Source organism: Carassius carassius, chromosome 37, assembly GCF_963082965.1.
Source record: "Carassius carassius chromosome 37, fCarCar2.1, whole genome shotgun sequence".
Lineage (NCBI taxonomy): Eukaryota > Metazoa > Chordata > Actinopteri > Cypriniformes > Cyprinidae > Carassius > Carassius carassius.
In genome coordinates this window covers 436,416-460,872 of record NC_081791.1, presented here as the reverse complement: position 1 = coordinate 460,872, position 24,457 = coordinate 436,416, and the positions used below count along the sequence as shown (strand labels likewise).

At 46.4% G+C, this 24,457-nt stretch overlaps 2 protein-coding genes, 2 non-coding genes and 2 pseudogenes across 5 annotated transcripts; 5 read left to right on the top strand and 1 right to left on the bottom strand.

Moving 5' to 3' along the window:
- The first annotated feature begins 8,645 nt into the window (after window positions 1-8,645).
- LOC132118838 (U2 spliceosomal RNA) lies at window positions 8,646-8,819 on the top strand (annotated as a pseudogene).
- A 352-nt stretch (window positions 8,820-9,171) lies between these two features.
- On the top strand, window positions 9,172-9,335 carry LOC132118716 (U1 spliceosomal RNA). Its single transcript, XR_009425944.1, has one exon. It is a non-coding gene; the product is annotated as a U1 spliceosomal RNA (small nuclear RNA).
- A 1,467-nt stretch (window positions 9,336-10,802) lies between these two features.
- Window positions 10,803-10,944, top strand: LOC132118864 (U2 spliceosomal RNA; annotated as a pseudogene).
- A 7,007-nt stretch (window positions 10,945-17,951) lies between these two features.
- LOC132117821 (putative uncharacterized protein DDB_G0287113) lies at window positions 17,952-19,314 on the top strand. Its single transcript, XM_059527126.1, has 2 exons — window positions 17,952-18,811; window positions 19,174-19,314. The coding sequence occupies exons 1-2, from the start codon at window positions 18,555-18,557 to the stop codon at window positions 19,178-19,180; spliced, it is 264 nt and encodes an 87-aa protein (XP_059383109.1). The 5' UTR covers window positions 17,952-18,554; the 3' UTR covers window positions 19,181-19,314.
- Window positions 18,902-19,885, bottom strand: LOC132117820 (uncharacterized). 2 transcript variants are annotated; one of them, XM_059527124.1, is made up of 4 exons: window positions 19,805-19,885; window positions 19,366-19,729; window positions 19,160-19,286; window positions 18,902-19,042 (listed from the first exon to the last, which is right to left on the bottom strand). In XM_059527124.1, the coding sequence occupies exons 1-4, from the start codon at window positions 19,831-19,833 to the stop codon at window positions 18,933-18,935; spliced, it is 630 nt and encodes a 209-aa protein (XP_059383107.1). In that variant the 5' UTR covers window positions 19,834-19,885; the 3' UTR covers window positions 18,902-18,932. The 2 variants fall into 2 exon arrangements, with proteins under 2 accessions (XP_059383107.1, XP_059383108.1); XM_059527125.1 differs by having other exon boundaries at window positions 18,902-19,039.
- Window positions 19,886-21,654: 1,769 nt separating this feature from the next.
- LOC132118764 (U1 spliceosomal RNA) lies at window positions 21,655-21,819 on the top strand. The gene has a single exon (XR_009425986.1). It is a non-coding gene; the product is annotated as a U1 spliceosomal RNA (small nuclear RNA).
- The last annotated feature ends 2,638 nt before the right edge of the window (window positions 21,820-24,457 follow it).

Sequence of the window (24,457 nt, the reverse complement as noted above, 5' to 3'; positions counted from 1 at the left end):
TGAGGTCCCCTCGCCAAGGTGAATGGAAATTTCCACTTTTTTTGGATGATTATTGACAGTCAGACTCCAGAGAAGCATTCTGTGCTGATCTGGGTGGGACTGGGCCAAATACCTGCCGCTAGTTTGCAAAAGAAGGTTTTCGACAAAATCCCAAGTACCCGAAAATTTCGTCAGAGCGACGAGCCAATCTGAGACCTGCATCTCGTTCGGCTCGAGCCAAGGATTCCGATGACATAAGGCACGTGGCTCTGCGACGAACCGTTTGGGAGTTACGAGCGATGCCGTACTCTCTGTCGCCGCAGAGCCAGCGTCAGGCCGATCGGGGCGAGGCCCGGTGACGTTGCAGACGGGGGAGGGTACTACCATCACACAGCGTTTCAGGTGTTTCCATCTTTGTTTGATGGTCCTTTTACATTTCAATTTTCTTATTTTTCCGCTTACAGCGCCACCTAGTGGCCTGTCGCAGCGCCCTTTTACACCTGACCGCTTACTGAGCCCCTGCACAGGTGTGCCGATTTGGGTGAAGGGATCTCACTCCTTCCTGGAGTTATAGCCATTTGAGCCACCTCGGCCACACCACCTTGGCACGTTTTGAGGTCCCCTCGCCAAGGTGAATGGAAATTTCCACTTTTTTTGGATGATTATTGACAGTCAGACTCCAGAGAAGCATTCTGTGCTGATCTGGGTGGGACTGGGCCAAATACCTGCCGCTAGTTTGCAAAAGAAGGTTTTCGACAAAATCCCAAATACCCGAAAATTTCGTCAGAGCGACGAGCCAATCTGAGACCTGCATCTCGTTCGGCTCGAGCCAAGGATTCCGATGACATAAAGCACGTGGCTTTGCGACGAACCGTTTGGGAGTTACGAGCGATGCCGTACTCTCTGTCGCCGCAGAGCCAGCGTCAGGCCGATCGGGGCGAGGCCCGGTGACGTTGCAGACGGGGGAGGGTACTACCATCACACAGCGTTTCAGGTGTTTCCATCTTTGTTTGATGGTCCTTTTACATTTCAATTTTCTTATTTTTCCGCTTACAGCGCCACCTAGTGGCCTGTCGCAGCGCCCTTTTACACCTGACCGCTGACTGAGCCCCTGCACAGGTGTGCCGATTTGGGTGAAGGGATCTCACTCCTTCCTGGAGTTATAGCCATTTGAGCCACCTCGGCCACACCACCTTGGCACGTTTTGAGGTCCCCTCGCCAAGGTGAATGGAAATTTCCACTTTTTTTGGATGATTATTGACAGTCAGACTCCAGAGAAGCATTCTGTGCTGATCTGGGTGGGACTGGGCCAAATACCTGCCGCTAGTTTGCAAAAGAAGGTTTTCGACAAAATCCCAAGTACCCGAAAATTTCGTCAGAGCGACGAGCCAATCTGAGACCTGCATCTCGTTCGGCTCGAGCCAAGGATTCCGATGACATAAGGCACGTGGCTCTGCGACGAACCGTTTGGGAGTTACGAGCGATGCCGTACTCTCTGTCGCCGCAGAGCCAGCGTCAGGCCGATCGGGGCGAGGCCCGGTGACGTTGCAGACGGGGGAGGGTACTACCATCACACAGCGTTTCAGGTGTTTCCATCTTTGTTTGATGGTCCTTTTACATTTCAATTTTCTTATTTTTCCGCTTACAGCGCCACCTAGTGGCCTGTCGCAGCGCCCTTTTACACCTGACCGCTTACTGAGCCCCTGCACAGGTGTGCCGATTTGGGTGAAGGGATCTCACTCCTTCCTGGAGTTATAGCCATTTGAGCCACCTCGGCCACACCACCTTGGCACGTTTTGAGGTCCCCTCGCCAAGGTGAATGGAAATTTCCACTTTTTTTGGATGATTATTGACAGTCAGACTCCAGAGAAGCATTCTGTGCTGATCTGGGTGGGACTGGGCCAAATACCTGCCGCTAGTTTGCAAAAGAAGGTTTTCGACAAAATCCCAAATACCCGAAAATTTCGTCAGAGCGACGAGCCAATCTGAGACCTGCATCTCGTTCGGCTCGAGCCAAGGATTCCGATGACATAAGGCACGTGGCTTTGCGACGAACCGTTTGGGAGTTACGAGCGATGCCGTACTCTCTGTCGCTGCAGAGCCAGCGTCAGGCCGATCGAGGCGAGGCCCGGTGACGTTGCAGACGGGGGAGGGTACTACCATCACACAGCGTTTCAGGTGTTTCCATCTTTGTTTGATGGTCCTTTTACATTTCATTTTTCTTATTTTTCCGCTTACAGCGCCACCTAGTGGCCTGTCGCAGCGCCCTTTTACACCTGACCGCTGACTGAACCCCTGCACAGGTGTGCCGATTTGGGTGAAGGGATCTCACACCTTCCTGGAGTTATAGCCATTTGAGCCACCTCGGCCACACCACCATGGCACGTTTTGAGGTCCCCTCGCCAAGGTGAATGGAATTTCCACTTTTTTTGGATGATTATTGACAGTCAGACTCCAGAGAAGCATTCTGTGCTGATCTGGGCGGGACTGGGCCAAATACCTGCCGCTAGTTTGCAAAAGAAGGTTTTCGACAAAATCCCAAATACCCGAAAATTTCGTCAGAGCGACGAGCCAATCTGAGACCTGCATCTCGTTCGGCTCGAGCCAAGGATTCCGATGACATAAAGCACGTGGCTTTGCGACGAACCGTTTGGGAGTTACGAGCGATGCCGTACTCTCTGTCGCCGCAGAGCCAGCGTCAGGCCGATCGGGGCGAGGCCCGGTGACGTTGCAGACGGGGGAGGGTACTACCATCACACAGCGTTTCAGGTGTTTCCATCTTTGTTTGATGGTCCTTTTACATTTCAATTTTCTTATTTTTCCGCTTACAGCGCCACCTAGTGGCCTGTCGCAGCGCCCTTTTACACCTGACCGCTGACTGAGCCCCTGCACAGGTGTGCCGATTTGGGTGAAGGGATCTCACTCCTTCCTGGAGTTATAGCCATTTGAGCCACCTCGGCCACACCACCTTGGCACGTTTTGAGGTCCCCTCGCCAAGGTGAATGGAAATTTCCACTTTTTTTGGATGATTATTGACAGTCAGACTCCAGAGAAGCATTCTGTGCTGATCTGGGTGGGACTGGGCCAAATACCTGCCGCTAGTTTGCAAAAGAAGGTTTTTGACAAAATCCCAAATACCCGAAAATTTCGTCAGAGCGACGAGCCAATCTGAGACCTGAATCTCGTTCGGCTCGAGCCAAGGATTCCGATGACATAAGGCACGTGGCTCTGCGACGAACCGTTTGGGAGTTACGAGCGATGCCGTACTCTCTGTCGCCGCAGAGCCAGCGTCAGGCCGATCGGGGCGAGGCCCGGTGACGTTGCAGACGGGGGAGGGTACTACCATCACACAGCGTTTCAGGTCTCCCAGACTTACCAAAGCCGAGATGGGCATCGTCGTGTCCGGCTTCTTCCCCGCTGCATCAAATCAACATCGCTTCTCGGCCTTTTGGCTAAGATCACGTATCTTGTCGGACGGTTGAGACTGCGATCGCCTCTTGGAGGTTTCCTGACTTGAGATCTTTTTATATCTTGAGTCACACAACTTCGAGAGGTACATTGAATTCTGCTGCTTCGGGCTCCAACAAGTTTTAAGGTAAGGTCTTTTAATTATTTATTTGGTTATTTATTGTTGTTTTAAGTTTTAAGGCTGTTGGTGCCTCCATCATGTCGGCTGCTCGTGCCGGTGTGCGGAGGCACCACAGCGTGCGTTTTTTATTCAGGCAGGTTGAGGGGAAGCTCCTTGGAATGTCCCGTATGGACTTTTCAAGGAAGCTGATCCAAAAGACCTTAGCTTTTAGATCTGACGACCTGAATTGTTTGATGACTCTGCCCTTGAACAAAGGATTTGATGTCAGTTTTAAAACCGCTTCCCTGCTTAATGACTTTTGGCAAAGGTTTGATTCAGTTAAAGCCCAGTTCTCCATGTTCACTGTCGAGAAACTTTCGGATAACACACTTAAAACTGTGATTGTCAGGATGTTCAATGAAACAGTGACTGGAGATGATATTTGTGTTTGGTTGGGTAGATTTTGCACTGTTCGAGGCCAGCCTGTCAAAGTGTTGGATGAAGATGGCATTTGGACATGCTCCTGGCGAATTCCCATTAAACAATGGGAAGACGCTGGGGGCTACCAGGGCCTGAAACATCTGCCTTCCATGATTGTGCTCGGAGAGAACAGAGGCTACATACATTATCAAGGAATGCCCAAACTCTGCAGGAAGTGTTGCAGGTTTGGTCATCTCGCTGAAGCATGCCAAGAGTTAATATGTGGGAAGTGTAGAGAAATTGGTCACAGTTTTGATGATTGTACCAATGGCAGACGGTGTAATCTTTGTGGAGAAACAAACCATCTCTACAGAGACTGCCCTAAAAGTTTTGCCAACAAGCTCAAAATGGCCGCCCCACATGGGCAACAAACGAATGAACAAAGGAAAGAGGAGGCGGTCCCTGAGGTTTTGGCGGGAATTTCAAATCCCCAGCCGGCCTCAGGGATTGGGCAGGAAGGAGGAAGTGGGGCGGCCACAGGGGCGGAGTCAGATATTGAACTGGAAAAAGTCACGGAAGGAGAAGTGAGCGAGGAAGAAACAAGCTCTTCCCTAGAAACGGTGTCAGATTTGGTGCAGGAATCCAGTGGGAGTGAATTTGAGTGTTCACTCCCAAATGCTCAAGTGAAAAAAAGACCTGCGGGATCTCCTCTGGTGGAAACAGAGGAGAAAAAAGCTAGGGCAGCACAGCGGCTTGATAGTTCCGATTTGGAAGATCAAGAACGTATGTGGCCCCTAGAATCCCCAAATGAGGTTTCCTTTTTGCACATCAAGCTAAGAACATCGTCGCCTAGGGAGTTACAAGAGGGTTTCTCTGTAGCACCCGATGTGTCGAGCACCTGCTCTCCGGGCCCCAGTTCATCTGGGAGAAAGGAAGAGCAGGTGAAACAAGATAAAACATGATTTTAAGCATATTTTTGTAGTCTTTTAGTCTTCTGTTTAAATGTCTCATACTGTTTTAACCATACTGCTCATGGCCCTCACTATCTCTACCATAAATGTAAGAAGTGTGAGGTCCACCTTGCGAGCACAGAGCATTTTATCCCTTTTAAAGTCTTTTAAGTCAGATTTGTTTTTACTGCAAGAGTGTGCTCTGCCCTTTTTAAGTAACCACAGGAAGTTGGAGGAGATGTGGACCATGGGGCCCTCAATATGGAGTGGCTCTAACTTCAACAAGAATGATGGTGTCGCTATTTTAATAAAAAATTCAAACATCACGGTGAAGGATAGCACTGTGGTGAGGGAAGGGCGGGCTCTTTTAGCAAACCTGACTTTTTTAGGGAGAGATTTTAAGGTTCTTAACGTGTATGGTTTTACAGAAAAAAATGACAGGTATGAGCTTTTAGAAGACCTGCAGCCCCACATGTTAGGCAGGGCTCCCCTAATAGTAGCAGGGGATTTTAACTGTGTTTTATCAAAAACAGATAGGAAGAGAGTAGGAGAAGATTTTAAGGTCGATAAGACATCGGTTTTATTACAAAATTTAGTCAAGGATTTTAAGTTAGTTGACTGTTTTAAACAACTGCAACAACAATTTTAAACAACAAATGGTAAAGGACCGGACAAGACAGTTTTTTAGGAAGGTAGGGAAAGATAAAAAGAATAGGGAAAAGAGATGCATGATGGGGTTGCAAAAAAGATTACAAAGATATTTTAATCTTTTAAATAATGGTTTTGATTTTAGCCAAGAAATAACAGATGTAAAAAAAGAAATGTCAGTTTTATCTCGTATCCAAAGTAAAGGTGTTATTTTAAGAAGCAAAGAAAGAGAAATAGAGGAAGGTGAAAAGTGTACAAGTTACTTTTTTAAAAAGATAATAACAAGGGGAGGGGCAATAACCAGGGTTAAGGTAGGAGGGAGGGATGCAAACACAACAGAAGAGATTTTAAAAAATGTAGAGGGATTTTATGAGGATTTGTATTGTAAAAAAGATGTACACGACGATACGGCAAGGGAAGTTTTAAATTTTTTAGTCAAGAATGTTAATGGCCAAAATAAGTTTTTATCCCAAGATTTTAATATTTTAGAATTACATAAAGCTCTTAAAGGTTTTAAAAAGGGGAAGTCCCCAGGAGCAGATGGACTTCCCCTAGAGTTTTATCTTACTTTTTGGGATATTTTAGCACATGAATTATTGGCTGTTTTTAACAACTTTGAGACTCTTGACAGACAACCCGACAGTTTTAGGATAGGGATAGTGTCTTTACTGTACAAAAAAGGGGACAGGACTGACTTAAAAAATTGGAGACCAATCACGCTTTTAAATTTCGATGGTAAACTTTTTAGTAAGATTTTAGCGACACGCATGTCGACTGTTTTAGAGGACGTGATCCACCCGGATCAAGCTTCTGCTGTGCCCGGAAGAAAGATAACAGACAACCTAGTGCTGATTAGAGACGCCATCTGTTACGCGAGAGACAGAAATATTCGGCTAGTAGTCCTAAATTTAGATTTTGAAAAAGCATTTGATCGAGTCTCGCACCAGTACCTCTTCCAGGTACTGGATAAAATGGGGTTTCCAGAGAGGTTTATAGCCTGGGTGGGACTGCTGTACAAGGGAATAGTCAGCAAAATTCTAATAAATGGGCATCTTTCCAAAGCTGTGAACATACACAGTGGTGTCCGTCAGGGATGTCCTTTATCTCCTCTTCTGTATGTGGCTTGCATTGAGCCACTGGCACAGATCTTGAGAAGGGACAAATGGATCAAAGGACTGGACGTTCCTGGGACGGGTGGACTGACGGCGACCTGTGCTTTATACATGGACGACGTAACTCTTTTAGCCACGGACCTTTTATCCATACGAAGAGCACTGGACTTGACTGACTGGTACGGTCGGGCCTCGGGCGCCAAACTCAATAGAAACAAGTCCGAGGCCCAGCTCTTCGGGCCGTGGGGAGACGCGGACACAGGAGGACTTGATTTGGTTTTTAAAGACAATGATTTTAAGATTTTAGGCGTTAAATTTGATAAAGACGGAGGTGGACGAGACAACTGGACTGACTTGCTAGGGAAAGCTAGGAAAAGACTGGGGTTTTGGGGACTAAGACAGTTGACAATTGAAGGTAAAATTTTAATTTTTAAATCTGTGATTTTACCTCTGATTTTACTTGTCTGTTCTGTTTTTAGCCCCCCTCGGCGGTTCCTGGTGAGACTGGAGAGGGCGGTGTTTTATTTCCTGTGGGGGTCCAAGTGGGAGCGCCTGAAGAGGGAGACCATCAAGAAAAGGCCAGAGAACGGTGGAAAAGGCCTCCCAGACCCCCACCTGTTTTTAGGCAGCCGCTTCACCGCCCTGCACATTAGTTATGCCATGACCCCATCCAAAGAAAACAAGACGGCTGCAATGGTGCGATTTTGGATGGGGTCTTACCTAAGAACATTGAAAATTTTACCAGTAGACTTGAAAACCCCAGTGTCTTTTAACTTGCCTAAAGAGTACAGTTTTATAAAAAATTTTTTAAAGAAATATCTTTTAGAGAGTGAAGATGTCACCATTTTAACTAAACACAAGTCTCTCATTTCTGTTGTGCAGGACCGGGAACCGGTGAGTCCAGTTCCAGGCCTCACACTAGGTGAGGCCAAACAAGTTTGGAGGAACGCTGCTCACCCCGCTCTCCAGAACAGGCACAAGGATTTATCATGGATGGTGGCTCATGAGATCCTCCCGGTCAGGGCGGTTATGCACTCCAGAGGCATGGCCAAAAACCCCATCTGCCCTCGGTCCGGCTGCAATTCCCCGGAGACCGTCCACCACCTACTCTGGGAGTGCGGTGCTGCGCGGGACCTGTGGGCCAAGACCGGCCCCTTGTATTTCCCGTGCCTACCAGCAGGTGGGGCCCAGTTCGGGTACCAGCTCGCCATCCTTGGGGTGGGCCGGGGCTTGAAGGACATGACAGCACAGGAATTCACCTCGCTCTGGCTCACCCTCAACGTCATCAAGGATGCCATCTGGGCCACCAGAAACCTGCTGGTGGGGAAACGCGTTACGGTAACCCTCCATGCATGCGAGCTAAAGGTAACATCAATGCTGCAGGGGTACCGGACGACGATATTCGGACGGGGGGGCCGGGGCCGCACAGAGAGGGTCCCGGCAGGCACCGACCCTGGCTGCCCGTAGATGCACCCTCACCATTCTGGCTACGGGAACAGCGGGCCAGCGGGCCGGAGGAGAGGGGATCTCCGCTGAGCCTGTAAAGCAGCATCTCATGTCCCTGTTCTGGAGAGTGGGGTGAAGACCGACTTGATAAGGACTCACCCCCGGTCTTGCACAACAGATGTTTTTTTTTTATTTGGTTTTTATCCTATAAATTGGTTTTTATTGTGTTTTATTAATGAAATTGGTTTTATTAACATGCATATGAGGCTTGTTTGCTTTTTTAAATTTGTATTTTACTTTTGAAACCGATCGCACCTTTTAAACACACCTCAAATATGGACTTTTAAAAACAAGCAAAACACTGTGGTTTAATCAATTTTTTTTAACAATGATTGTTTCTTTCATTTTACCATGTGTATTTATTATATATTATATGGCTTGTTTTAATGTGTGCTTGAAAAAAAAAAAAAAAATGTGTGTGAAAGTAAAAATGCAAATGGAAAAAATGTAAATGGTGACAATAAAACTTTTTCGAAAGAAAAATCTGTTCTTATCAGTTTAATATCTGATACGTCCCCCATCCGGGGACTACATATTAAATGGATTTTTAGATCACGGAGCTGGAGCCGGGGCTTGCTCCGTCCATTCCACGCATCGGCCTGGTATTGCAGTGTCCCCAGGAACGGTGTGCTTTCCCTTTTTTGGGAATGCCATTTATTGTGACGAATAGCAGAGCAAGTAATGAGGTCTGCCTTTGCAGGTCCTGTGGTTTATTGCGGACTCTCTTCTGAGGCACCCCCCTGAGGTGTTGGACTCTTCCACTAACGATGCTCCCACCTGAGGTCTCAGAGTCTTTCACTGATGAGGTGATGTATCGAATTCGGTGTGTTTGGTTAAAGGGAGTCAACTAAAACCAGCGTTGGGAAGCAGTTTCCAGGCCAGTAATGGAAGTCGCCCATCCTTCCTTTGTTGGGGTTTACGGAGGGCTAACCGTTGGTGAGGATGGTAGAGACGCAAATTGTACCTCTGGCTGGCCGCCTGGGTCTTCATACTTACCTGGCAGGGGAGACACCATGATCAAGAAGGCGGTTCACCCAGGGCGAGGCTTGTCCATTGCACTACGGCCATGCTGACCCCTGCGAATTCCCCAAATGTGGGAATCTCGACTGCATAATTTATGGTAGTGGGGGACTGCGTTCGCGCTCTCCCCTGAATTAACTGGTGAAACAAAGCAGAAAGATCTATCTCAGTTACTTTTTAGTTTCAGAATGATGAGTCCTGCCACATGCTGGGTATGTGTTTTGAGCTCATGAAACAAAATCACTTACGCTCTTGAAATATCGGTCCCTGGTGTGTGGTTTAGTTCGAATTTTGCACAGACCTCACTTTGCAAGTCGATTGGATTGACTGCAGCCTAGCTGTAGCTGTCTCCATGTTTGTTTTTCGTTGTGCTTTTTCAAATCATATTAGTTCTTTTCCGCTTACAGCGCCACCTAGTGGCCTGTCGCAGCGCCCTTTTACACCTGACCGCTGACAGAGCCCCTGCACAGGTGTGCCGATTTGGGTGAAGGGATCTCACTCCTTCCTGGAGTTATAGCCATTTGAGCCACCTCGGCCACACCACCTTGGCACGTTTTGAGGTCCCCTCGCCAAGGTGAATGGAAATTTCCACTTTTTTTGGATGATTATTGACAGTCAGACTCCAGAGAAGCATTCTGTGCTGATCTGGGTGGGACTGGGCCAAATACCTGCCGCTAGTTTGCAAAAGAAGGTTTTCGACAAAATCCCAAATACCCGAAAATTTCGTCAGAGCGACGAGCCAATCTGAGACCTGCATCTCGTTCGGCTCGAGCCAAGGATTCCGATGACATAAGGCACGTGGCTCTGCGACGAACCGTTTGGGAGTTACGAGCGATGCCGTACTCTCTGTCGCCGCAGAGCCAGCGTCAGGCCGATCGGGGCGAGGCCCGGTGACGTTGCAGACGGGGGAGGGTACTACCATCACACAGCGTTTCAGGTGTTTCCATCTTTGTTTGATGGTCCTTTTACATTTCAATTTTCTTATTTTTCCGCTTACAGCGCCACCTAGTGGCCTGTCGCAGCGCCCTTTTATACCTGACCGCTGACTGAGCCCCTGCACAGGTGTGCCGATTTGGGTGAAGGGATCTCACTCCTTCCTGGAGTTATAGCCATTTGAGCCACCTCGGCCACACCACCTTGGCACGTTTTGAGGTCCCCTCGCCAAGGTGAATGGAATTTCCACTTTTTTTGGATGATTATTGACAGTCAGACTCCAGAGAAGCATTCTGTGCTGATCTGGGCGGGACTGGGCCAAATACCTGCCGCTAGTTTGCAAAAGAAGGTTTTCGACAAAATCCCAAATACCCGAAAATTTCGTCAGAGAGACGAGCCAATCTGAGACCTGCATCTCGTTCGGCTCGAGCCAAGGATTCCGATGACATAAAGCACGTGGCTTTGCGACGAACCGTTTGGGAGTTACGAGCGATGCCGTACTCTCTGTTGCTGCAGAGCCAGCGTCAGGCCGATCGGGGCGAGGCCCGGTGACGTTGCAGACGGGGGAGGGTACTACCATCACACAGCGTTTCAGGTCTCCCAGACTTACCAAAGCCGAGATGGGCATCGTCGTGTCCGGCTTCTTCCCCGCTGCATCAAATCAACATAGCTTCTCGGCCTTTTGGCTAAGATCAAGTGTAGTATCTGTTCTTATCAGTCTTTTAGCAAACCTGACTTTTTTAGGGAGAGATTTTAAGGTTCTTAACGTGTATGGTTTTACAGAAAAAAATGACAGGTATGAGCTTTTAGAAGACCTGCAGCCCCACATGTTAGGCAGGGCTCCCCTAATAGTAGCAGGGGATTTTAACTGTGTTTTATCAAAAACAGATAGGAAGAGAGTAGGAGAAGATTTTAAGGTCGATAAGACATCGGTTTTATTACAAAATTTAGTCAAGGATTTTAAGTTAGTTGACTGTTTTAAACAACTGCATCAAAGAGAGGAGGGCTTCACCTGGTTCAGTGGTGATGGCGCCAGAGCCTCTCGAATTGACTATGTTTTTACAAGGGACTGCCCGCCAACCGATGCAACATTGACCCCTCTCTTTTTTTCTGATCACATGATGCTGTCTTGCACCCTTTCACTTTCCCCGGGTGTGACGGTAGGAGGAGGGATGTGGAAGCTGAACTGTTCCCTATTGGTGGATGAAGAAGTGGTTAGAGAATATAGGGAGCAGTTCAGCCAATGGCAGACCCTCCAAGACTTTTATGAGACACGTGCACAGTGGTGGGAAATGGTAAAGGACCGGACAAGACAGTTTTTTAGGAAGGTAGGGAAAGATAAAAAGAATAGGGAAAAGAGATGCATGATGGGGTTGCAAAAAAGATTACAAAGATATTTTAATCTTTTAAATAATGGTTTTGATTTTAGCCAAGAAATAACAGATGTAAAAAAAGAAATGTCAGTTTTATCTCGTATCCAAAGTAAAGGTGTTATTTTAAGAAGCAAAGAAAGAGAAATAGAGGAAGGTGAAAAGTGTACAAGTTACTTTTTTAAAAAGATAATAACAAGGGGAGGGGCAATAACCAGTGTTAAGGTAGGAGGGAGGGATGCAAACACAACAGAAGAGATTTTAAAAAATGTAGAGGGATTTTATGAGGATTTGTATTGTAAAAAAGATGTACACGACGATACGGCAAGGGAAGTTTTAAATTTTTTAGTCAAGAATGTTAATGGCCAAAATAAGTTTTTATCCCAAGATTTTAATATTTTAGAATTACATAAAGCTCTTAAAGGTTTTAAAAAGGGGAAGTCCCCAGGAGCAGATGGACTTCCCCTAGAGTTTTATCTTACTTTTTGGGATATTTTAGCACATGAATTATTGGCTGTTTTTAACAACTTTGAGACTCTTGACAGACTACCCGACAGTTTTAGGATAGGGATAGTGTCTTTACTGTACAAAAAAGGGGACAGGACTGACTTAAAAAATTGGAGACCAATCACGCTTTTAAATTTCGATGGTAAACTTTTTAGTAAGATTTTAGCGACACGCATGTCGACTGTTTTAGAGGACGTGATCCACCCGGATCAAGCTTCTGCTGTGCCCGGAAGAAAGATAACAGACAACCTAGTGCTGATTAGAGACGCCATCTGTTACGCGAGAGACAGAAATATTCGGCTAGTAGTCCTAAATTTAGATTTTGAAAAAGCATTTGATCGAGTCTCGCACCAGTACCTCTTCCAGGTACTGGATAAAATGGGGTTTCCAGAGAGGTTTATAGCCTGGGTGGGACTGCTGTACAAGGGAATAGTCAGCAAAATTCTAATAAATGGGCATCTTTCCAAAGCTGTGAACATACACAGTGGTGTCCGTCAGGGATGTCCTTTATCTCCTCTTCTGTATGTGGCTTGCATTGAGCCACTGGCACAGATCTTGAGAAGGGACAAGAAGGGGTAGCTCTCCCCTGAATTAACTGGTGAAACAAAGCAGAAAGATCTATCTCAGTTACTTTTTAGTTTCAGAATGATGAGTCCTGCCACATGCTGGGTATGTGTTTTGAGCTCATGAAACAAAATCACTTACGCTCTTGAAATATCGGTCCCTGGTGTGTGGTTTAGTTCGAATTTTGCACAGACCTCACTTTGCAAGTCAATTGGATTGACTGCAGCCTAGGGCCCTGGGACCGTACGAAGTGCAAATTTTCATCTGGACATTTAGACACACATGGGACGGGATTGGTGGAATGGCTACAGCCAAATTATGAATGAAGTGAGGTCACACGCGTAGGTCCTCCCACACCCTTTTGTGCTTACCTCATCAAAACAACCATCGTAGAGTGATTGTTAGTGCTTTCTAAACACTTTCTTTGTTTTGGGGCCAAAAATAGTTCATGATGAGTGATGATCATATGTTAGTAAACCTAGTTTACAAACCCCATCCCAAAAAAAAGTTTGGACACTGTACAGAGAATTTTGGGAAAAAAATCTGTCACTTTTGTGGCTTTACAGCTTGTAATATGATCTACCACACCCCAATTTGTAAGTGATACATATGCAAACAATGTATATAGTTTTTTTGTTGTTGTTTTTTTTTTTTTTACTCCATAATAACCAAGTGTTATGTGTGTGTTGCAGGTGGAGCTTGATTGTTGAGTGCGGTTGTGGGAGAAATCCAATGGCATCCCTTTTGACAACATTAGGACAAAGGTGTCTTTGACGACACTGCATGCAGGCTTGGAACAATGCACAGGAGCCAAGTCAGAAGCCATTGACGTTTCAACCACCTGTGCCAGACTTACTGGGGGACATTATTATAAAAATGGACTGCATATTATTGTCATGGATTTTGATGATGTGTGGCTGAATTAAAATAAAGATCAGAGGAAGTCAGAAAATACAAGTTGTACAAGTTAATTTATTAGTCATTCCCACATTTAGAAAAACAAACATCACACTGTTCTCAATTATCTGAACTCACTTTGTTAAAAGTGCAAAGGAAAAAGGTTCTGAACGTGTTGTTTGACCTGCTCGAAACAAAAGCTTACACAATAGTTTGTAATCAATATCTCCATATTATCAAAAGTTATATTAATATAGATGCTAGTAACAGTTAGAGTAATGGTGATCTATTTATAATAAACATTATGCCAGGTCAAGTATTCCAGGTCAGTCATTCAAGTAAAAAAAAAACCTTGAAACATACTTTTTACCCTTAAAATAAAATAAAAGACATCAGTATTATAAAACAAGTAAAGTGCTGTAAACCATTATTAAACGGCAATTAACTGTAAAACTGTCACAACCACAACATAAACAGTAAAACAATCAACTATGTAACATTTGATAAAAAAAAAAAAAATAACACTGATAAAAGTCGAGTGGTATGTAGAGCAAAAAGCACTTGGCTTAGACAAACTCTGAAGCCTGAGATTGAGAGCCCAGGAGAATGTCCACTGCTTTTTTAAAGTCTTCAAAATTCTCAAAAGTTTGTCCAGCAAGGTCTTTGGACGTGGATGCTTTAGAACTTTCACAATAGGTCTTTTTCCTGTATTTTTTGTGGCCTTGAGTGGGTTGGCCACACATTGCACAGATGTATACTTTTACAGTGGCTGGATGTTCCATGCCACTGCGCTCTGCTTTCTTTCTCTTGTAGAACGTCGATCTTGATGCCGACGGTGGCGGAATGGATGCCTGCGGCAGGGAAACTGCAGGAGGTCCTGTTAGGGGTGCACCCATCAGCTGAGTTGGCGTGGATATGCGCATGGTCTGGACTGGTGCAGGTAACAGCTGAGGGGGAGGAGCGGGGGCCAGAGAGGAGACATGTGGTAGTCTTGGTTTAAGCTTTCTGGTCCCTGCCAAAGATTCAGTGGCCTGATACTGTACTGTAGGTCGGCTGGTGTGTGGTCTTTCGTCAGGAAGCTCGATCGCTGGGGGCTGGCTGGTGCTAGAAACACTCTGATGACGACGGAGGACAGCCAAACCTTGATCCGTCACATTTGTGGCTGACAAGGCCTCCTGCCTCCTGATGAACTCGCTAACACATTTTGAATTTATTTTTAGTATTGGAATGCCAAGTTTGCTGAGTTCAGCGTCATCCACAGTCACTCTCTGCTGCACACGCTGGTACATTTTTGTGATGTGATGCTTCAGTGGTGACCCCTGACCCTTTCCTCCAGAACCAGGATGAAGCCATAGCTGTTTAATAAGGCAGTACATCAGGCGGTTCTTTCTGGAGTCAACCAAGTGGGCGGCCGAGTAACGCTTGCTGAACTTCAGCTTTTGCACCAAAGATGCCTCAGATGGATCTCCACTTGTTCGGCCGAACAGAGCATTGCCCCAGCGTGCCGAGTAAAGGCTGTCAAACTGCTGGATGCTGCGATCGTGGAGGTCAAGTTTGTTCCAGGCCCTGATGACCCTCTGCCTGTTAGAGTCACTCATCGCAAGCTTTCCCTCCTCCAAGGCGATCTCTACAAGGACATTGCACAGATCCTCTACGTGTTGGTATCCAGGGAGATGATTGGGACCGCACACATCCTCCACACAGGGATCAAACTCCGCAGCCGCTACCTGGTCAGTGAGGCACAGACTGTTCCTCAGAGGAGTAAGACGATCACCCTCACTGTCGGAGTTGTATCCCACATCATCCTCCTCCTCCTCCTCCTCTGCCGCAGCAACAGAGACCTCATCCTCTTCATCCTCACCCGCTCGAAGTGTCTCTCTGGTCTGAGCGTAATGGTCTGGAGCACTGAAAGGCTCTGATGACTGAGAGAACAGATACTCCAAACCGATCCGCTCATCCCCTGCGGGAACTGGAGGCCTGTAGTTTGCCTCCTCCACCTCCCCAAACAGTTCCTGACACCTTTCATTCAGCCTATGCACCAGAGGGGAGACGTACACCATGTGCTTTCTCCCTTTTTGGCCTTTGACGCTGGCTGACTCCCTGTCTGAGTTCCAGCGTGCAATGCCAGCCAGGAGATACACCTGGAAGGGGACAGCAGCACAGTGGGGCCCAGGGATCATGCTGGGCAAAAAAGAATGAAAGCCTTCCAGGCTGTTGCTCCCTCTCACTGTGCTGTATCGTGGGAGACGCACACCGTTACGGGTCACATACTTTGTGATGGTGTACATGTTTCTCCCCGGCGGATCCTGGATGCATTCGAGGTGCTTCTGCTGGTTCTCCCATATGTGGTCAATGGCCGCAGCGTCCTTGAACAGGTGGACCTGGTTCTCATCCATACCAGCTGCTCCCTTCAAGATGCCGATGGCACTCTGGACACGTGCACAGGTTTCCTGGGCACCCAACGTGATCCTCCTGACATGATGGCTGAGGTCTGACTTGCTTACATGTAGTTCAACGATCTGGCTGTCAGTCAGGGAAGCATAGCATGTTGGGTGACCGGCACGTGTCGCCTGTACCAGGAGAGCCACATCGTCCTTGTTGTAGGCGAAGACCGCAGCGGATAGGGCGGACTTAAACAGGGCGTACTTCGGATGGTGATCCGTCCGTAAGGCTGCATCAAATCGATGGATCCAATGAAAGATGTCCAGCCGTACCAGCATACCCCTGTCAGTCCACTCGCTGAAGAGCTGCTCCACAGAAGACACGCCGTGGATGCGACAGCAGCCGCGATCCACATACATGAGCTCGGGAGGTGCCTCGTCAGCTCTTCTGTACCTCTCCATGAGGCCATCAGCCATTGGCCGCATTTTGTCCAGCGACTCCTCACAAGTCAGGACTGACGTGAGGATCTGGCCCAGCTCGTTGGCCACGTTGGTGCACCATTCCGCCGTGCCCTTTCCATCCCCGGAAAGTTTCTTGCAGATCTGATAACGAAAAAACAAAGAGATTCAAACATCCGTTATTATTTTTCATTCATTCCTCGTTTTTTTCAGTGTTGGGTTATTAGTTTCGTCAGGGGCCAGTTGTTCATAAGTGATCTGATCAGATTTTTTCCATCAGAGTGGAACAAATCTTGAAAATGGGCTGCCAAAAAGAAAAGGATTCTGAATTCGGATTAGATAAAAAAAATCCAATCTTGGTTTTGATCTGGATTAAGTCTTCAATTTGTGTTTAAAATGTTTTCATAAAATTTGATTACTTTTGTTCCAAAAAAAAACTGGATTATTCTGATCCCAGCACAGAAAGTTATAGAACTTTAAGACTGGTCCCAAAAATACATCCTATGTAACATGCAATATTTCTCCAAACAGCCATCAATATCAAACCAAAATATTATATTTAAAGTGAAAAAGTGAAAGTGACGTGACATTCAGCCAATATGGTGACCCATACTCAGAATTCGTGCTCTGCATTTAACCCATCCATAGTGCACACACAAACAGAGCAGTGAACAGTGAACCGCGAACTCGAACTCACAACCCTTCGATTGCGACTCTCTAACCATTAGGCCACGACATTCCCCCATACTAGTTATTACTACGATTTATTGACTCAAATTTCCCATTGATGTAAAAATGGACAATCCTGTATGTTTACAATCAGACTGCTGTTTGTTTGTTTGCATTTGTCAGACTGTGTTTAATTTACCTTTTTGGTGGAGTCGTACTTGGGGACTTTGCCAAAAGTAGACATAATCTGTGTGCGGTAGTCCTCGATGTTATCTGCTTCTGCGATGAGAAAGGCCTTTCTCAACAGCTTTGGACATGGCAGCTCTCTCCTCGCTGGTGGTCGCTGGAATTGTTGGCAAAAATTCCCTAAAAGCAGAAAAAACACACAGATGCAGACTTCATTATTGGTGGTGAAAACAAACAAACCTTAAGAGTTGGATGGAGGGGAGATTTGTTCCTATTATAGTGAGGTCTCCTGCTGTGCTGAAGTCAGATGGAAATCTGCAGTAATATGCGACACGAAAACAATTAGCTCTTAACTTACGTGTGATCTTCCCAGGTTTTTTGTACTGGCTGAGGAGGGTGGTGTACAAGTCCTTTCTTTGGAGGTACTCCTCGCAGTGGCTCTCCAGGACCTGCCTCCATACCTTGGCCATGGTGTTGCCCTCGGTGCGATCCCTCATCAGGCGGATAACCTGCTTGTCCACGCCACGCCTAAAATTATAGCACAGTGTTTGGATTCCTGTAAATCTCAGAATTTCATTTTTTAGGGTTAGGTTTAAATCATTGTGGAATTATGCAGAGAACTCACCGTAATGTCAAGACAGCAGGGAACACCGCTCTGTGTGCTGGACTGAGCTGGTTAAGGATGCACGCATCCCATGAGAGGAACCGACCGATGGAGTGTTCCTCAGACTCCTTTGCAGCCTTTCTGCAAGCGTTGCATGCCAGGACTTCTGTCAGCATGGAGTACCAGCCAGACATGTGGCAGATCTGCCTGACAGTTTTTGAATACCCACAACGGTAGAGAAAGGCCTTCTGACTAGGACGTGCCGGGCAGCCAGACCTTGGGCATCGAAGACTGTACCGCCACACTCCGACTGGTCTCCAGAAGAAAACGGAGCCATGAAAAAAGGAGTCTGCTGAGGGGACTTTCCCTTCCACCACTCCAGGAAATTCAGGAGGGTGAAACCACATTCTGTTGTCCTTCAGGACTTTCCTCCACCTCGTGCTGCCGTGCTTGTCTTTATAAGACATTGCCCTCTGAAAAAGTCCCCTTTCAGCATCCTCCTTCAGCCATGTTATGTCTGCGCTGGTGAGCCCATAAGGACCAGACTCCCACATTTTGTGCCAACCCTCAAGCGTCACCTGGTAGTATAACAGAGACAAATTCTTATGTAATAAACACCTAAACAGTTTCCTTGTCTAACAACCACTGACTACTTAGACCGTTACCTCAGGATGTGCTGTGTCTGCTGGAGGAGCTGCTGGAGGAGCTGATGCATGAGCTGCTGTAGGAGCTGCTGGAGGAGCAGATGCAGGAGCTGCTGTAGGAGCTGCTGGAGGAGCAGATGCAGGAGCAGATGCAGGAGCTGCTGGAGGAGCTGCTGGAGGAGCAGATGCAGGAGCAGATGCAGGAGCTGCTGGAGGAGCTGCTGGAGGAGCAGATGCAGGAGCTGCTGGAGGAGCTGCTGGAGGAGCAGATGCAGGAGCAGATGCAGGAGCTGCTGGAGGAGCTGCTGGAGGAGCAGATGCAGGAGCAGATGCAGGAGCTGCTGGAGGAGCTGATGCAGGAGCAGATGCAGGAGCTGCTGCAGGAGCCTTTAACGTAAGTGTATTAGTGAAAACCTTTTTCATTTACCTAAGCATACTTTTGCATGCCCCTACCCATTTATGGTGTCCCACCTGGAATCAGGGAGGTAACAGGTAATTGTGATGTACAGTACAAACTAGGGACTTACAGCATACGGTGAAATGTAGCCTGTGGATGGCTTCTTTGGAGGATCCGGATGGGTCTCTTTTTCAGGAGACCTTTTTCTACCCACAGCTTCCCCAGCTGCTAAATGTGGACAGTTGTCGTCATCAGCACACACAGTGTTTTTGGACTTTGCATTAATTAATACAAGGTTCATGACATGACATGAATAATTCAAGACATTAATAAAGCGATATAAACCTTGTCTTTCAAAGGAGGTGAGAGCTTCCACCAGCAGAGCGTCATCCGCCCAGCCACTATCACCTTTGGACCCTGATGAGCTGGAGCTGGCAGCTGCTGCGGGAGGGTCCCTGTCCTGTGGAGGTTTCTGTGATGTACGGGTGGGTGACATTTGCATTAAATGTTGTGGCTTGTTTTTTCTTAAAGGCACCATAAAAAAAGCCTACCTCTTTGTCGAGAATGTACTGCCTGAAGCGCTTCAGTGACTTGGTGGTGATGTCCTCCACCTTCATCACCAGCCACTGCTGCACAGAGCAGTGTGCCTCCTTTGCCATTTTCCTTTCGTGGTCGGTCCCGGCTTGTGGGTCAGCCTGAAGAGACTTGTGCAGGCTGTACCACTGCCACATCTCCTGGAATGTGAATGACCTGAAGCGGCCCTGCCCATAAATGGCCCTGTCCACATTAATCTCGAGGTGGCAGGAGACCTGTGGAAACAGCTGCACATACCTCAGCAGGAGATCCTTTACCCACTCGTCAGGGCTTGCTTTTCTTTCATGATGGCGACGTTCTTTTATGTGCATATCAAGCAGACTAAAACATCACATAATTAATTGGTTATTATTGGTTATTCATTAACGTTATTTCTGTTAAGTACAGCATACTTACTACTTAATGTAGCCAACATCGTTCTCCATCAGCCATTTAAAACTTTGGCCGTTGTATTTTCCAAATGTAATCTGGAGCTGACCAAGGTACTGCAGCTCTGATGGAGTCAAGGTAAGGGGCTGACATCTCTTTTTGGCTGAAGACAGATAAATTGTAATGACTTTTTTTTTTTAATGATAGGCTCAAAAAAACAGTTTATGCTGCAGTGTAAACATAGGGTGGAAACACATCGATTGCATATTACCTTCCTCACAAGCTGTCTTTTTATCCTGGCCTGTCTTTCTATTATAGCATGTGTTGCGAGATGCCAGTGCCTTGGCCTCCTTTGAAGCCTTAAGAAGGCATTGTTGCCTATTTTGTGGCACACTTGTGTCTAAAATGCACAAGGTGGGAAACAAGGGATCCATGTCTAACACACCTGTAGGAAACAGTCTCTTATAATCACCATGATGATACAGGGAAAAATTTGTCCACAAGCAAGTATTGAATAAATTTGAAGGTGTTCAATACTTCGTTTCCTTTCCATTTTTTTTACACTCCTCTTTATTAATGGACTTAGATTTTTTTCATGTCTTCATGTACATTACACTTTACTGTTCATTACTTTGAGTACGAAATGTGCTATATAAATAAACTTGCCTTGCCTTACACAACGATATATATGGGTCATTCTACAGAAACATCCACTTTTGGAATGGCAAAAAGTGTTAAAATGCATTTATTTTTCTAACACTTAAACTTAGACAAGATTATAAGATTACCTGTTGACTTTATGAATGCATATAAATGACAGCTTAATTATTTGTCTTTTTAGCTTTTTTGTGCAATTATTTCAAGACCACATGTACCATTTTTGTCTTTTTTTTCTGAATATGTATTCAGAGTCAGAAAAATAATGAAAATGCAAGAAATCAGGAGATTGTTTTATTTATTTTGTGTGAAAGACGAAAACAAGGTAACACCAGTGACAATTTTCATTAAAAAATGCATTTTACAAATGTCTGAATTTCTGATAACTGAATATGAATACATTATTGTATTTTAAAGGTAGAAAAACTGGTTTGTACTTAAAAATAAAGCAATTTCCCTCTGTACATGGCTGTGGGGGCAAGCAGTTTTGTGATGCTTGGAATTATTTATAATTAGTTAAAAACACAGTGCTACATTGATGGCGCAAGAAGGTCTTTTATTTTGTTTTATTTTTAAATATTAAAAACAAATTGTAATATTCCTGTAAAGGCTAGGGACATAAAAATACAAATTTCTGTAGAATGACACATTCACACATAATACATTTACACACACACACACACACACACATATATATATATATATATATAAATATAAATACACACGCACACGTCTATGTGTATAATGACAATCATGCGTTTGGCAGACGCTTTTATATAAAACAAGTGACTTAAAGTGCATTCATTTTTTTCTATCAGTATTTTTGGCAAAATGATCTAACAACTACTAATACTAATCATCGCGATAAATATAATTATATATAAAAGAGTATGTATTTATTTATTAGCATTGCTAATTGTAAAGGAAATAAGGTTTTTTTTCCCCAAAATCGACCTTCACAACGGACACGAGCGGCACGACACCACCCCAAACGCGATCATATTTCTGACTTGATGTGAATAAAACCAACTTTGCGTGGATATTCTAACATTATAATAACTTACCAAACAAACTAACTTCGGATGACGGACGAGGAGCGCTAGCGCAACATCCCCAAGCTTTAGACAGCCCGGCCTTCCGATTGGCTCGCGCCGTTGAACTTTAGACAGTGCGGCCTTCTGAATGGCTCGCGCCGTCTGAACTTTAGACAGCGCGGCCCTCTGATTGGCTCACTGTGGACTCGCGACCAATCGGCAGGCCGCGCTGTCTAAAGTCTAAAGCGGCCATTGCACGGCGCTCGGGCTCGCGTCTGCGAATTCCCCAAATGTGGGAATCTCGACTGCATAATTTATGGTAGTGGGGGACTGCGTTCGCGCTCTCCCCTGAATTAACTGGTGAAACAAAGCAGAAAGATCTATCTCAGTTACTTTTTAGTTTCAGAATGATGAGTCCTGCCACATGCTGGGTATGTGTTTTGAGCTCATGAAACAAAATCACTTACGCTCTTGAAATATCGGTCCCTGGTGTGTGGTTTAGTTCGAATTTTGCACAGACCTCACTTTGCAAGTCGATTGGATTGACTGCAGCCTAGCTGTAGCTGTCTCCATGTTTGTTTTTCGTTGTGCTTTTTCAAATCATATTAGTTCTTTTCCGCTTACAGCGCCACCTAGTGGCCTGTCGCAGCGCCCTTTTACACCTGACCGCTGACTGAGCCCCTGCACAGGTGTGCCGATTTGGGTGAAGGGATCTCACTCCTTCCTGGAGTTATAGCCATTTGAGCCACCTCGGCCACACCACCTTGGCACATTTTGAGGTCCCCTCGCCAAGGTGAATGGAAATTTCCACTTTTTTTGGATGATTATTGACAGTCAGACTCCAGAGAAGCATTCTGTGCTGATCTGGGTGGGACTGGGCCAAATACCTGCCGCTAGTTTGCAAAAGAAGGTTTTCGACAAAATCCCAAATACCCGAAAATTTCGTCAGAGCGACGAGCCAATCTGAGACCTGCATCTCGTTCGGCTCGAGCCAAGGATTCCGATGACATAAGGCACGTGGCTTTGCGACGAACCGTTTGGGAGTTACGAGCGATGCCGTACTCTCTGTCGCTGCAGAGCCAGCGTCAGGCCGATCGAGGCGAGGCCCGGTGACGTTGCAGACGGGGGAGGGTACTACCATCACACAGCGTTTCAGGTGTTTCCATCTTTGTTTGATGGTCCTTTTACATTTCATTTTTCTTATTTTTCCGCTTACAGCGCCACCTAGTGGCCTGTCGCAGCGCCCTTTTACACCTGACCGCTGACTGAGCCCCTGCACAGGTGTGCCGATTTGGGTGAAGGGATCTCACTCCTTCCTGGAGTTATAGCCATTTGAGCCACCTCGGCCACACCACCTTGGCACATTTTGAGGTCCCCTCGCCAAGGTGAATGGAAATTTCCACTTTTTTTGGATGATTATTGACAGTCAGACTCCAGAGAAGCATTCTGTGCTGATCTGGGTGGGACTGGGCCAATTACCTGCCGCTAGTTTGCAAAAGAAGGTTTTCGACAAAATCCCAAATACCCGAAAATTTCGTCAGAGCGACGAGCCAATCTGAGACCTGCATCTCGTTCGGCTCGAGCCAAGGATTCCGATGACATAAGGCACGTGGCTTTGCGACGAACCGTTTGGGAGTTACGAGCGATGCCGTACTCTCTGTCGCTGCAGAGCCAGCGTCAGGCCGATCGAGGCGAGGCCCGGTGACGTTGCAGACGGGGGAGGGTACTACCATCACACAGCGTTTCAGGTGTTTCCATCTTTGTTTGATGGTCCTTTTACATTTCATTTTTCTTATTTTTCCGCTTACAGCGCCACCTAGTGGCCTGTCGCAGCGCCCTTTTACACCTGACCACTGACTGAGCCCCTGCACAGGTGTGCCGATTTGGGTGAAGGGATCTCACACCTTCCTGGAGTTATAGCCATTTGAGCCACCTCGGCCACACCACCATGGCACGTTTTGAGGTCCCCTCGCCAAGGTGAATGGAATTTCCACTTTTTTTGGATGATTATTGACAGTCAGACTCCAGAGAAGCATTCTGTGCTGATCTGGGCGGGACTGGGCCAAATACCTGCCGCTAGTTTGCAAAAGAAGGTTTTCGACAAAATGCCAAATACCCGAAAATTTCGTCAGAGCGACGAGCCAATCTGAGACATGCATCTCGTTCGGCTCGAGCCAAGGATTCCGATGACATAAAGCACGTGGCTTTGCGACGAACCGTTTGGGAGTTACGAGCGATGCCGTACTCTCTGTCGCCGCAGAGCCAGCGTCAGGCCGATCGGGGCGAGGCCCGGTGACGTTGCAGACGGGGGAGGGTACTACCATCACACAGCGTTTCAGGTCTCCCAGACTTACCAAAGCCGAGATGGGCATCGTCGTGTCCGGCTTCTTCCCCGCTGCATCAAATCAACATCGCTTCTCGGCCTTTTGGCTAAGATCACGTATCTTGTCGGACGGTTGAGACTGCGATCGCCTCTTGGAGGTTTCCTGACTTGAGATCTTTTTATATCTTGAGTCACACAACTTCGAGAGGTACATTGAATTCTGCTGCTTCGGGCTCCAACAAGTTTTAAGGTAAGGTCTTTTAATTATTTATTTGGTTATTTATTGTTGTATTTATTGTTGTTTTAAGTTTTTAGGCTGTTGGTGCCTCCATCATGTCGGCTGCTCGTGCCGGCGTGCGGAGGCACCACAGCGTGCGTTTTTTTATTCAGGCAGGTTGAGGGGAAGCTCCTTGGAATGTCCCGTATGGACTTTTCAAGGAAGCTGATCCAAAAGACCTTAGCTTTTAGATCTGACGACCTGAATTGTTTGATGACTCTGCCCTTGAACAAAGGATTTGATGTCAGTTTTAAAACCGCTTCCCTGCTTAATGACTTTTGGCAAAGGTTTGATTCAGTTAAAGCCCAGTTCTCCATGTTCACTGTCGAGAAACTTTCGGATAACACACTTAAAACTGTGATTGTCAGGATGTTCAATGAAACAGTGAC

Bases quoted from the DNA above. Each gene is read 5' to 3' on its own strand.
- LOC132117821 (XM_059527126.1), top strand. From the start codon at position 18,555: ATGCAGGAGCAGATGCAGGAGCTGCTGGAGGAGCTGCTGGAGGAGCAG.
- LOC132117820 (XM_059527124.1), bottom strand. From the start codon at position 19,833: ATGGAGAACGATGTTGGCTACATTAAGTA. The intron at 19,287-19,365 runs GTAGGCTTTTTT...CGTACATCACAG, and splicing joins AGTACATTCTCGACAAAGAG to AAACCTCCACAGGACAGGGA. The intron at 19,043-19,159 runs GTTTATATCGCT...GTCCACATTTAG, and splicing joins CACCTCCTTTGAAAGACAAG to CAGCTGGGGAAGCTGTGGGT.